The following is a 13,557-nucleotide window of genomic DNA, read 5'->3' as shown; positions in this document are numbered from 1 at the left end:
CTTTACTGTGTCATTTGAACATTTTCTTAATAAAAATCTGGGGATGGAGGTAAGAGGGTCACACGGGGTAACTTTAGGGTTTTTAGAAGAAGCACAACAGAAACTGCAAGATAATCAAGATTAAAGTTAAGAAAGCTTCTTTCCTTGGGAAATTACCTGCCTCTCCCCCACGTTTTCATATTTAATACAAGACCAATCTTGCAATCATTCTCTACACCAATTTCATCAAGTTGGTCCTTTGGCCCATTTCCTAACCCAAATGAACAGCAGTCGACTGACTGCCAAGGGTACCAAGAGCTCTTTGATTTTCAAACTAACAACGGGCCAGTGACAAAAAGCATGAATAGGTCATGTGACCAGGAAACAAACAGCTCCCCCAACTACTGCTGTGGAAAGCCAAGACAATACTGAGAACAGGAGCAAAAAGCATTTCTTTTCCACAAGTAGCTTGGCCAAATAAAGTGGAAGCATATAAAATGTAGAAAGACCTTCCTTTTCCCAGAGTAAGACAGTATCTCTTTTCTTGTCAAATGAGTAAAACTAAATTGTTCTTTCCTCTATACATTTTCCTGCTTCCCAAATTTAATTTTTAACCAGAACATAGCCTATTATTTGTCACTAAACCATTAAACTTGTCACTTACTGAAATACTTACCTATTAAAAAAAACCCCAGTTAAGTATAGAGAAAACCACAATCACCCGTATCTGCAGCACCCAGAGTTAGTCTCTATTATTAACATTTTGGCATACTTGCTTTTATCTACCTTAGTACCACATGTAAAATATGTATTATCCTTTTTTTGATGAAAAAAAAATGGAATATTACAAAAGTAACTAAAATTGTCATTGTTCCTCACCCCCAGAATTCACCACTGACCTTGCTGTATATCCACCAGTTTTTTTTTTTTAATAGAAACTTTCAAACATATACCAAGTCCAGCAAGAGCACTGCCCTCTAGCTTTTAGGTCTACCCGAGCACAGCTGGCACATCCTGGGTAGATGGCCTGTGGTCACCACTACTTAAAAAGTTCCTCTTTTAGAATACTTGTAGTCTCAGCAGATGCTGAGGTTTATGTCAAATGTGTTATGTCAAAGGTTATGTCAAAAACATAATGAGGTTTATGTCAAATATGCCACTTGTATGCTATACTTTATTTCTAACTTTCCTTGCATTCAGACTCAAAATCTAGACATGATAGTTGACAAAGTGAAGAAGCCAAGACCCAAACAGAAGCAGTTTACCCAAAATCACAAGGCTGAGTAAAGATTAGCAACCCCAGAACGTGAGCCACCATCAGATACCCTAAGTCTGAACTTTTCCTTTCTGCTACCCCTCAGTGATTTCCTGACAATAAAGTTTGCCACAAAACAGTAACTCTGAATTCTAAAGTCATCTATTTTTCCCATCTTCAGTTTATATGTAACAGTTAATTCACTGGTCACTGCTTTTACAAGTTACCATATACATGGCCAGGTATATTTTCCTGTTTATATTTCATTATCCTGAGTCCCTGGAAGTGAAGGAAAAAAAACCTGAAAATTTTGTTTTTGCCCATTTTTTCTCCATAAGTTATGTTAACTTTTTTATTTTCAAAATTAATTAATGAATATACTGTCCTTATATTCTATATGCTTTGTGTTTGGATTGTTTTACAAAGTGAATCCTCACACCAATCTGATTCACCTTAAAAGAAAACTGCTGTGGGGCGCCTGGGTGGCGCAGTCGGTTAAGCGTCCGACTTCAGCCAGGTCACGATCTCGCGGTCCGTGAGTTCGAGCCCCGCGTCGGGCTCTGGGCTGATGGCTCGGAGCCTGGAGCCTGTTTCCGATTCTGTGTCTCCCTCTCTCTCTGCCCCTCCCCCGTTCATGCTCTGTCTCTCTCTGTCCCAAAAATAAATAAAAAATGTTGAAAAAAAAATTAAAAAAAAAAAAAGAAAACTGCTGTGAACAATTTGGTGTGAATCTCTCAGTAACATGGTTTGGGTGAGGCTTTTTTCGGAGGTGGACTGTTTTTACATGAAATCATAATCATGAGATATGTAACTGCTCTGCAACATGCTTTTTTCACTTAACATTATACATTAAGATCTTTCCAAGTTAGTACATAGAACTCAACTGCATTTTTAAAAGTGCTGTACTGTATTCTTTTTTTTAGCCACTATGAACATTCAGGACATTTGTTATTTTTGCAATAGCAACAATGCTTCAAAGAATAACTATATCCATCTTTGGCCTAAGTACAAAAGTTTCTGCAAGGTAGAGACCTAAAAAGTAGCACTGGCAAGTTGAGGTATCCGCACTTAAAATTTTGATAGATTGTTTTCTAAAAAGAGTCACCTACATATACCAGAATACCTGGTCCCCACAACTTTCTAAACCATGTGTTATCACTTTTCAATTAATGTCAATGGTTAGAGTTATTATCATAATTTACATTTTTCCCTAATCACTAGAGAGACTGTCAAATGTTTTACTGATCATCTATATTTCTTTTTCTATGAATGCCTACTTTTTTTTTTTTAGGTTTATTTTTGAGACAGAGTGTGCACGTGTGGGGGAGGGGCAGAGAGCGAAAGAGGATCCAAAGCAGGCTCTGTGCTGACAGTAGAGAGCTCAATGTGGGCTCGAACTCAAGAACCTTGAGATCATGACCAGAGCCTAAATCAGATGCTCAATCAACCAGCTGAGCCACCCAGTCACCCCTGTGAATGCCCATTCTTGTTCATTACCTATTTTCTGTTTAGTCATGGGGGGTCTGAATAATTCATATATTCCATCATATTTTAAAAATTGTGTTTTGGTCATATGTTGCAAGTATTTTCTCTAAACTTCTAGACTTTGTTTATGGTATCTTTCACACAGGAGCTGTCAAGTTTTACAGAACTAAATCTGCCTAACTCTACTTTTAGGCTTAGGAGTTTTATGTCTTCCTTTTGTGTCTTCCCCACTCACTATTATTTAAAAAAATAATAAAATGCCAATTTTTCCATTTTATTTGTGTATTTTAAACATTTATCTCTTTATTCCTATGAAATTTGCTTTTTTACTTTTGTGAAGCAGGAATATAACTGTATTTTTCCTCCAAAATATAAATGATTGTCCCAAGACTACATATTATTCCTTTTAATCCTCTGATCTAGAATGACACTTTTAGTGTATGATAAATTATTATATAAAGCTGGATCCATATTTTCAATCTTTATTTGATCTATTTACCTATTCTCACAGAAATAGTACATTTAAAACAATAATCAGAGTTTTATGTTATTACTTGAACTTTGTTAATAGATTATTTTTATCTGATCTGATTATTTTTATCTGATATTTTTATCTGATAGTGCACGTCCTTCTATCATTGTTTCAAAGAGTCTATGGCTTTCATTGAACATTTTCTCTTTACGATGAATTATAAAATCAGCTTGTCAAGTTCCAGAAAAATTCCCACTGAGAATTTATACTGTGATCATACAATCTGGTCAGCACTGAGCTCCCCACTCAGGAACATGATATATCTCTCCATTCATTCCTCTCCTGTTTTACGTACTTCTGTCAAGTTTTATATTTTTATTTATATAAGTTTTACACATTCCTTATTAGGTTGACTCCTAGATATTTTACAGCTTTTGTTCCCATTTTGAATGTGATCTTGAGTCCATTACCTTTTTCAAACAATTTGATAAACTCTTATTAGTTCTAATAGTTTTACCTATTACCATAGTTTTCCAAATAGTAAATCATAGATAGCAATTTTATCTCTTTTCAATACTTACAGCTTTTATTCCAACTCATTAATTCTTCACATTTTTTTTTAATGTTTTATTTATTTTTGAGAGAGAGAGAGAGAGAGAGCGAGAGTGCGCACACGGGAGGGACAGAGAGAGGGAGACCCAGAATCTGAAGACAGGCTCCAGACTCTGAGCTAGCTGTCAGCACAGCCAGACGCGGGCCTGAACCCATGAACCCATGAACCAGGAAATCATGACCTGAGCCGAAGTCAGATGCTTAACCGACTGAGCCACCCAGGCGCCCCAAAAGAAGCTACTGTAGGACTTCTAGGGTTTAAGAAACTTGGCTCTGAGTTAAAGTGGCAATTATTTACTCCCCTTGCAAAACTAGAGACTTGAGGGGGCACCTGGCTGGCTCAGTAGTGCAGCACATGACTCCTGATCTAGGAGTCTTGAGTTTGAGCCCCACGTTGGGTGTAGAGATTACTAAAAAAATAAACTTATGGGTGCCTGGGTGGCTCAGTCGGTTAAGCGTCCGACTTCGGCTCAGGTCATGATCTCATGATTTGTGGGTTCAAGCCCCACGTCAGGCTCTGTGCTGACAGCTCAGAGCGTGGAGGCTGCTTTGGATTCTGTCTCCCTCTCTCTCTGCCCTTCCCCCCCTCCCAATAAATAAACATTATAAATAAATAAACTTAAAAAAAACACAGAATAAAACAACAACAAAAAACCAGAGACTTGGAAGAAAGGCAAGAAGACAGGATGTGTAGCAACGCAAGAAACGTCATTTCCTACTGGTATCTTTGCTGGAGCAATAACTTACAATGGAAAAAGCAAAGCCAACATTACCACTGTCGTGGTCAAAACATGATTAACCACTGACTATAAGTGATATAAACTCAAAGTGATTTACACACTGATAAACTGAGATACACACATAAGATATGAACAAGAAATGCACTGGCATCATCAACTATTTAAATGACCTTCATTTTCTCCCAGCACTTTGGTGCAGCTCACCAAAGCTGTTAGTAATCCTAAGTAATGTAACTTTCATTCCAGGATGCTACCTCACTGAGGGAGAGACAATCACCTCATCCATATCCATTCTCCCCTTCTTTTTCACTCACAGTACCCCAATTTTATTTGGGGCAAGCAATGGTGCAGTTCCTCTGCTTCTAGGGCTGACAAATGAGACATGCAGAAGCTATCATGTGGAAGCTTCTGGGGAAACTCTCTGAAGAGAAAGAATCAACTTAAATAGGAGAGCTGTCCTTTCTCTTTCCCCTTGCCTGACAGACATGATAGCTGGAGTTCTTCCAGCGATTTTGTGACCATGAAGCCATGGAATCCACTTGCTAAGAATACCAAAATACACAGAAGAGGCCTGGTTCCCTCCCTGATGACTTTATACCAGGACTAGCCTAAACTCCTTAGACAAACATCTTTTTTAAGAAAAAATAACCCCCCAAGTTAAGTCATTGTTGTTAAGCATCTTTTACCAGCTAGCAAACATAGTTCCTGATAGGCCACATTATCTAAAATGGTTAAAACTGGTGCCCATTTGCAATTCATGTCTACACATATTTCATAAACTAGGGTGAACAAAATACTCCACAAACTAAATTCAAGGACTTCATAAAATGCTACCTACCACACATGGAAAGTGTTATCTGGAAGTCTGTTCTCATGATACTCTAGTGGAACAACATCTTATTTTCCATTTTCTTCCTCTTCTCTGGCTTTCTCTGAGCATTTCCTCACACAATCTGCTCTTTGTAAAGTCAGTTTCACAAGTCTTCATTCAGAAAGCATCCACAATTATTTTCCCTCACTTCTTTGACTATTAAATGCATGCCAAATCTAAATGCAATGTGGGATCTTTGGATCTTGGAGTAGAAAAAAGACATTAGTGGGAAAACTGGGGAAACTCAAATAAATAGTCTGGAATACTAAAAGCCAAGTAAACAAAATTTACTTAGTAAACTAAATCACTATACCAGGATTTTGATAAATGAAGATGGTTATACATAAGATGTTAACATCAGAGTAAGCTGGATAAGGGCTATATAGGAACACTCTACCATATCTGCAACTCATCTATAAATCTAAAATCATTTCAAAATAATAAGTTGAAAATAAAAAACATACCAAGTGAGCTGACTTTTCCTCAAACCAGGGCTCAAAATCACAGATAAAACTTTTTTTAGTATTTATTTAAAAAAAAATTTTTTTTTAATGTTTATTTTTGAGAAAGAGAAAAAGAGTGTGAGTAGCGGAGGGGCAGAGAGAGAGGGAGACACAGAATCCGAAGCAGGCTCCAGGCTCTGAGCTGTCAGCACAGAGCCCAATGCAGGGCTCGAACTCACAAACTATGAGATCATGACCTAAGCCAAAGTTGGACACTTAACCAACTGAGCCACCCAGTATTTATTTCCGGGGTGGGGAGGAACAAAGAGAGAGAGAGAGAGACAGAGAGAGAGAGAGAGAGAGAGAGAGAGAATGAATGAGCAGGGGAGGGGCAGAGCGAGAGACAGAATCCCAAGCAGCCTCCACATTCCCAGCACAGAGCCCAACTCAGGCCTAGATCCCATAAACCGTGAAAACATGACCTGAGCCAAAATCAAGAGTCGGATGCTTAACCGACTGAGACACCCACATATAAAATTTTTAAACACCCCAGTTGCAGACTCTGCTTTTTCTGTTCTTTTTCTTTAAACTTTCAGGGCAAAAACAACAATAATTTAAGCTGTGTAACTCTGGAGGGCATCTGCATCTCATTCACTCCCTTCTCTAAAAATTAGAACATAGAAAAGCCCAAGAGTTAGGAAACATTATCAAGATACTGTGCACTATTAATGCCACAGTATTCACTAAATAAGAGTCCTCAGTACACAGTCATCCTAGACACAAGTAAAAAGACAGATACTCAGACCTCTACCTCTGGGCCAGAAATAAGACAACCATCTTTGCTTCTATAGACACCACACCAAGCCTCCCTGGCCAGCATCTAAATATAGGAGGTAAAGCTTTGCATTTTCAGATATACAGTCATAGCCTTGCTTTGCATTCTGAGTTTCCTTAAGGCAGGATTATGTGTACAATAGTAATTATTACTTCTGTAGATCTGTAAACTACAAGAGTACCATGTGTATTGGCCACTGGCCAATATATATCACCTGAAGAAGTAACTTGTTTCTGTGAGACTTTACTAAAGTGCACTGTATACAGCATCACTATGATGAACCACTTCTCACCATCTAGCTCACATATGATTCTTCATTCTCTGAACACTCCTGAAATTTAACATAGCCCACAGCTTCAACTGTAATTACTCTCTATTCATTCAATAAATAATTCATGCAAGCAATATCTCATAATAGCTTACAACAGCAATTCATAGTTAGTGAATGCTGTCTATGTGCCAGACACTGATCTAAGTACCAGGGTAAGCAATGTGGGAAATGGTAATAAAAAATGGTCCCAGCCCTTTGGTAATTTCCAGAGGTAACAAAGAAAGCCCTTCCTATGAGTCCCTTATAGAGGATCCCCAGCACAGGAACCCCTTAATCAGACTGCTTTGCTAGAGCACATCTTCCAGTGTTTTGTTTGTTTGTTTGTTTGTTTGTTTTAAGAGAGAGACAGTGCACCTACGTGTGCATGAAGGGTGGAGAGGGGCAGAATGAGGGGGAGAGAATCCCCAATAGGCTCCACGCTCAGCGCAGAACTCAACGTGGGGCTCAATCCCATGACTGTGGGATGATGACCTGAGCTGAAATAGACTTGGATGCTCAACTGACTGAGCCACCCAGGTGCCCCCTGCCAGCAGCTTCTTAATAAAGAGTGCATGGAAGGTCAAACTTTGAGAATTTGCATGTGTGAAATGTCTTCATCCTTCATCTGCCTGAGAGTATGCCTGGATACAGAATTCTAGGTAGGAATCCATTTTCCTTCAGAAGGCACTGCTTCTCCATTAGCTTCTAGTTTCCAATTTTGCTACAATACTATGATTCCCGACCCTATCTATGTGATTTGTCTTTATAGTGCTCAAAAATTTCATGATGTTCTACCTTGGCATGGATATTTTTAAATTAGTTGTGCTGGACTACTGGTGAGTCCTTTTAATCTGGAAACTCATGTCTTCTGGTTTTGAGAAAATTAATTACTTAAACTTTTTGCTTTATTTTATTTTGGCTGATTTCTCCATGTCATCCAACAATAACTACCCGTTATCCCTTCTTCCACTATCCCTTCTTGCTATAAATACCTACAAACCTCTGGGTCATTCAGTTCTCTACATTCCCTAAAGATTTTTAGCTTCTCGATCACCAACCCACCAGCATTTGGGTCCATACACTCACCAAAGATGAACTGTCCATGTACCTATCTAGTCTGAGACCAATGTATCCATTTATGTCCTAGACCCTATTCCCTCTCACCTGCTCAAGGACTTCACCCCTGCAATTTTCCCTTCTCTCTCTTTAATCACCAATTTGCCTCTCTGTACTCCATCATTACTAATCAACTTCAAACATTTTCAGATGGATTATAATGTCTGCCCACCTAAAACCAAAAAGAACTCTAACACTTCCACTCTTCCAACCACAGCCCTATTACTCTGCTCTCTCTTATAGCCACACCCTATTATTTTGCTGTCTGTCATAGCCATACCCATAGGGCTCTGCTCTTCAATCCTTGAAACAACATCATTATGGCTATCTATATTCACTGTCTTCAATTCTTGTCCCATTTTTTCTTAAACCCACTGCACCAAACCTGTTCTTGTCAAGGTCACAGATGACCTCCATGTTAACAAATCTAATGGTCCATTCTTAGTCTCACCAGCTCATCAACAGTATCCATCATTTGACTTTCCATGATTGTCCTGTATTTTTTTCCTATCTCAAAAGTAGGAAGCCACTGTCCATTATGGTTTCCAAACTGGAAACCATTTCTACACTGTCTTTCCTATATGGAATATCCCAGGGCTTGGATGCTGGTCTTCTTCTCTATCTACATTTACTCCCTGGATCTCTACCCAGTCTCATAGATAAAATAAAAATGTGGGAGTCATCAGCATGGTAGTTCCAGTCCCAGTCTTTCTCCTCAACTCCAGATCTAATATCTCCATCTGGATATCTATTAGGCAACTCAAAATGAATAAAGCCAAAACTGAACTCTATTTTCTCTACAAACCTGCTCTAATTCCAGTGTTTCCAGTATAGGTAATGGCAACCTCATCCTTCCAACAGTTGAGCTCAAAACTGACTATGCCTTCCAACATTAGTGTTCCTTCAGCCCTTTTTCTTCTCAACGCTCTTTATTATGATTTTTGCTATTTCTCTTTCCACTTATAAAGGAGCTCTTTGAGGGCAGGGCCTGCCTTGTCTGAATCCACAACACCTAGCACAGGTGATATGTGTATAAAGACCAGTAAAATTTAAACCAATAAACAAGTCCTGAGCAGGATCAGGTCCCTCTGCAGAAAAAGATTTTTGAAAGAGGGAAGCATATTTCAGCTATTTCCACTGGTTCCTTAGTACAAGTCAAGATAGTTACTTGGTAACAACTCCAAAATCTCAGTGGCTTTAAACAATGAAGGTTTACTACTTGCTCTACATGTCAAACATAGGTTACCTGGAGGTTTGCTCTGGGGTACCAGACTAATGGACAAGCCACCAGCTGAAGCACTAACAGTCACCATAAGAGAGGGAGAGATAGTGGCAAATTACACACCAGAAGCTTTTACCATTTCTGAGCACACTTCACTCATCAAAGACAACTCATAAGGCCATACCCAACTTCAAGGGGGCAAGCAAGTATAATTGCAGCACATGCCCAGGAGGTGGAAGCCAAAAATAGTTGATGGGCAACAATGATGACTACCATATCCTGATAAAGAAGCTTCTAGTTCTAAGTATCATTTTAACTCCTGATCTCTATTCTCCATCTGTGAAAATGAACTCCATTGCTAGTAGAGAACCACACACTTGCAAAGTACTATCTATGGGTCTTTAGGAATGTGACTTCACCAGTTAGGCCTGCCTCTCTCATCAGTCAGGAGTCAGAGTGCAGCAAAGCAGCCAAATATGGGTGACAGGAAAGTGCTAAGCCCATACCTGCCATTCGATGCCCAAAGTCAGGTAAAGGCTTAAATGAGTAAGAAAAGCATGTTCAGTTCTGTGGAGGTAGGATAAAGGAGAGGAACCTTGACTAAATTTCTTTTACCAAAGGTATATAGAACAGCCAGGCCTTGCGGTTCCTTGCACTATCCTTTGTCTGAGGACTAACAAGTTTCACTCAAACCACTTAAGATTCAGAGTTTATGATGAACAACATTAATCTAACATACAAATACTAATTTTAAAAAAATGCTGTGCACTGTCATGCTCCTAGAAACAAGAAAGGCAGCAGTTAGAGATGGATTTCACTGAGAAGCTTTTTTTTTTTTTTAACGTTTATTTATTTTTGAGACAGAGAGAGACAGAGCATGAACAGGGGAGGGTCAGAGAGAGAGGGAGGGAGACACAGAATCCGAAACAGGCTCCAGGCTCTGAGCTGTCAGCACAGAGCCCGACTCGGGGCTTGAACTCACGGACCGTGAGATCATGACCTGAGCCGAAGTCGGTAGATCAACCGACTGAGCCACCCAGGGGCGCCTCACTGAGAAGCTTTTTTCTCCTAAAAGTTTCAAAGACTCAAGATTCCTAAGCTGAAGATGATCTAGGATCAACCCCACTTCTACACAGAGCTTAGATTTAATGGATGGCTGCTTTAAATTCTAAAGTATTCTGTGCAGGAGTGTCTACCTAGTTTAGCAGGTAGAGCATGCAACTCTTGATCTCAGGGTCACGAGTTCAAGCCCACTGTTCGGAATGGAGCCTACTTAAAAAAAAAAAGTATCCTCCACAGTTTCTATTCTGTACAGAGTTCAAATATTTTCTAACAGTGAAAGTGGCTGCCAGAAATGTTAGGACAGATTGGAGATGGTTACCATAAGCAGCTAAACACTTGGAACACAAGGAATTCCACTGAAGGGCAGAGCAGGAGTTCCAACAATGTCACCTGCCAAATTTGAAGCAAATTAGGACTCCCAAATGCAAATGGGTATCTAGCCCTACCTCCTCCATTCTTTATTCACTCAACAAATGTGCATTAGTTGCTGGGGTGAGGGGAAGGAATGCCAGGAAGTAAGAGAGATACAGGATTCTAAGATTTAGTTCTTGCTCTCCGTGAATTTGTTCTTGTTAAAACAAAACAAAAACAAAACAGATTGGCGAGCAAAAAGTTAAAAATACAATGCTTTAAGTACCGTAACAAGAATACAAGAAAAGCCATTTTAACATATAAGTTAACAGCTTCCTTTCAAGGGAACATATTTTCTTTGCTAAACTGCTAAAATACAGAAAAAGGAAAACAAAAAATCACTCTTCTGATTTAATGACAGTTTAGCAGTCCCAAAGCCCATTTCGCTCTCTCTCCTTTCTTCCCTCTCAACGATCTCGGCCGCAAATGCTCCTTCATTCCAATCTCCATACTCTGCGGGCGGCCCCATAACAGCTCCACCGCAAACAATGCCCAGGCTATCAAGGTCAGCCCCAAAGGCACTGGGAGCAGAAATCGGAAATGGGTCTTCCTTTAACGAAAGGGGGCGGGGACCCTCTCCAATATCCCCATACCGAAGCACCCAGAGGCTCGGTCTCTAACCTCAGGGGCTTGGGGTCTGCCAACTCCTCAGGGGTTGGGGTCCGCTAATTTCGGGAGTTCTGGCCTCTTTTTCCTATTTGTCCGGTTAGTTTTCTCTCCTGCGAGCCTAATGACCTCCACCTTCCCCCAACCTGAGCTCCCTATTGTGGAATGAGGGAGCGTCGCGATGCAGGCTGGGGCATGGGGAGGTGGGGGAATGCGCAATAACGAAGATGCTGTCAGCGTGTGTATATGCAGGGGGCGGGAGGGGGGCACTCTTTAGGGACGCGGCTGTCAAGGGAAAGGCTCTAGAGAAGACCTACTGTAGGAGAGATTTATACGGAAGCCGTTTCTGGGGAAACCGAATTGGGGGTTATATCCAGGGGAATACTGTGGGGGGGGGGGGTCTCCACAGACAACCTTTTCTGGGGGAAATATTCCAAGGGGAAGGCAAATGAGTTACGCATAGAGAACCCACTGCGGAGGTTCTCCACAGGGAAATCTTTTCTGGGAGAAACCTACGGAGGCGGAGATGTCATAGTAGAGGGTCTCTATAGAGGAGACGCTGTGGAGTTGTCTACAGGGGAGCCATTGTGGGAGCCGCTACACACGGCGCCGTTCCTGGGGAAACGTTTCTCTGGCAGCCGTTTAGGGAAAACCATCTGCAAGGAAGCCATGTCGGACCACGCCCTACGGCGGGAGGCGTCGCCAGACCCCAACAGTCCGCAACCCCCAGCCCGGCCTCCCCTCTGCGGCATCGGCCCGCGTACCTGACGGAGGGCGACCCGCGGCCGGGGCCGCCGGGGAACCGCCCGCGGAGCAGCCCCAGCCGGTGCGGGGGATACACGTCCATGGCGGCGGAGGAGGACGCTGCGGCTGCGAGGGTCGCTCAGGCCCGCGGGGCAGCTCCAGGCCCGCGGCTGCCGGGCGGGGCGGCTGGGCGTGTCGGGTGGGCGGGGGGCGCGGCGCGCGGGGGGCACGTCGAGGCGGGGGCGGGGCCGGAGGCGCGCACAGAGCGTGGATGGGGGCGTCGGCACCCGCTGAGATGAGGGTGGGGGCACCGCCGCAGGGCCGCGCCCTCCTTAAGCTGCGAGGCGGCCCGGCGGGACGTTGGGAATGCCGGTCCTTACGGTGAGGGCTTCCACGCCAGGGCTCTGCCCTGTCCTCAGATCCCGCATCATGGAGTGGGACTCTGCTGCGCCCCCAGCCACGCACACGGACGCGCCCGGGGGCGGGGCCTTACCGCGTCCCGCCCCACTCTGCCGGCTTCGGCCTCCAGCGAAGCCTTCCGCCGCAGCAGCCAGGTCCCGGGGCGCCGCGAGAACCTAAGGCACTGCCCGGGTTCTCCTCCTGGTCCTCAAGATGTCCCAGGCCGGTGCCTCGCTGCTCTTTCCTTCCCCGCTGCTAATCAATTGCGCACCCTCCCTTCAAACATCCTGCCGATTCCTAGCCGACCTCAGGTTAGCAGTGTGCTCACACTCGTGCGCAGGGCATGGGCGTCAGGGGCTCATAGGTTCTCAGAGGATCCCTGCCCTTTACTGTTCAGATCCTGGCTCGACCTGTCCTTACGAGAAACCTAATGCACCGAGACTCAGTCTTTTCGTGTGTAAAATGGGGGAAATACTTAATTGTTAGGGTTATCAGGAGTTTCACTTATGCAGGACATATTTCGATTTTGTTTTGCGTCCCGTATTGACTTGTCAGGATGCCTTACGTGCCCCGTATCCATCTTTCTGCAATTACAAAAATATTAGAACAATTTTTCCGCCAAGGTAATTGGAGCTTAAATCGCTTAAACGGTAACTCTAGTTGAAATATCCTAACTCTGCAAATAAAAAGATCTGGATAATACCTATAGATCTTCCAGCAGGTTTAGCTGAGGGAAGACCAAAAGAAAGGACTAGAAATTAAAAGTACGTATTCCTATTCAAAAAATGACTTCTCTTGGCTCAAATTTCGAGTCGTGAACAAGTAACTACCATTATTTAGAGATAATTTCACATCAAAACACAAGCTCTGAAAATCAGCCAATCAGTGACTGCTTCACTCCAGTGGCTATGCTTCAGAAAATCAGCCAGTCAACAATAGCTTCACTCCGGTAACTATGCATCTGAAAGTTAGTAAATCAATGACAGCCCCTAGTT

The 13,557-nt window shown here is 42.4% G+C and overlaps 1 protein-coding gene across 2 annotated transcripts in view; it reads right to left on the bottom strand.

The window, feature by feature from the left end:
• Window positions 1-12,608, bottom strand: part of DNAAF9 (dynein axonemal assembly factor 9) — a 132,602-nt gene extending 119,994 nt beyond the window's left edge. Inside the window, exon 1 of one of the 2 annotated variants that reach the window (XM_058685045.1) lies at window positions 12,184-12,608. In XM_058685045.1, coding sequence (XP_058541028.1) covers window positions 12,184-12,266 — 83 coding nt within the window. In that variant the 5' untranslated portion in view covers window positions 12,267-12,608. The remainder of the gene's footprint in view (window positions 1-12,183) is intronic. The other variant, XM_058685046.1, reaches the window with a different exon arrangement.
• Between the last annotated feature and the right edge of the window lie 949 nt (window positions 12,609-13,557).

This window comes from Neofelis nebulosa, chromosome 9 (genome assembly GCF_028018385.1).
Source record: "Neofelis nebulosa isolate mNeoNeb1 chromosome 9, mNeoNeb1.pri, whole genome shotgun sequence".
Lineage (NCBI taxonomy): Eukaryota > Metazoa > Chordata > Mammalia > Carnivora > Felidae > Neofelis > Neofelis nebulosa.
This window is presented reverse-complemented; position numbering and strand designations above follow the sequence as displayed.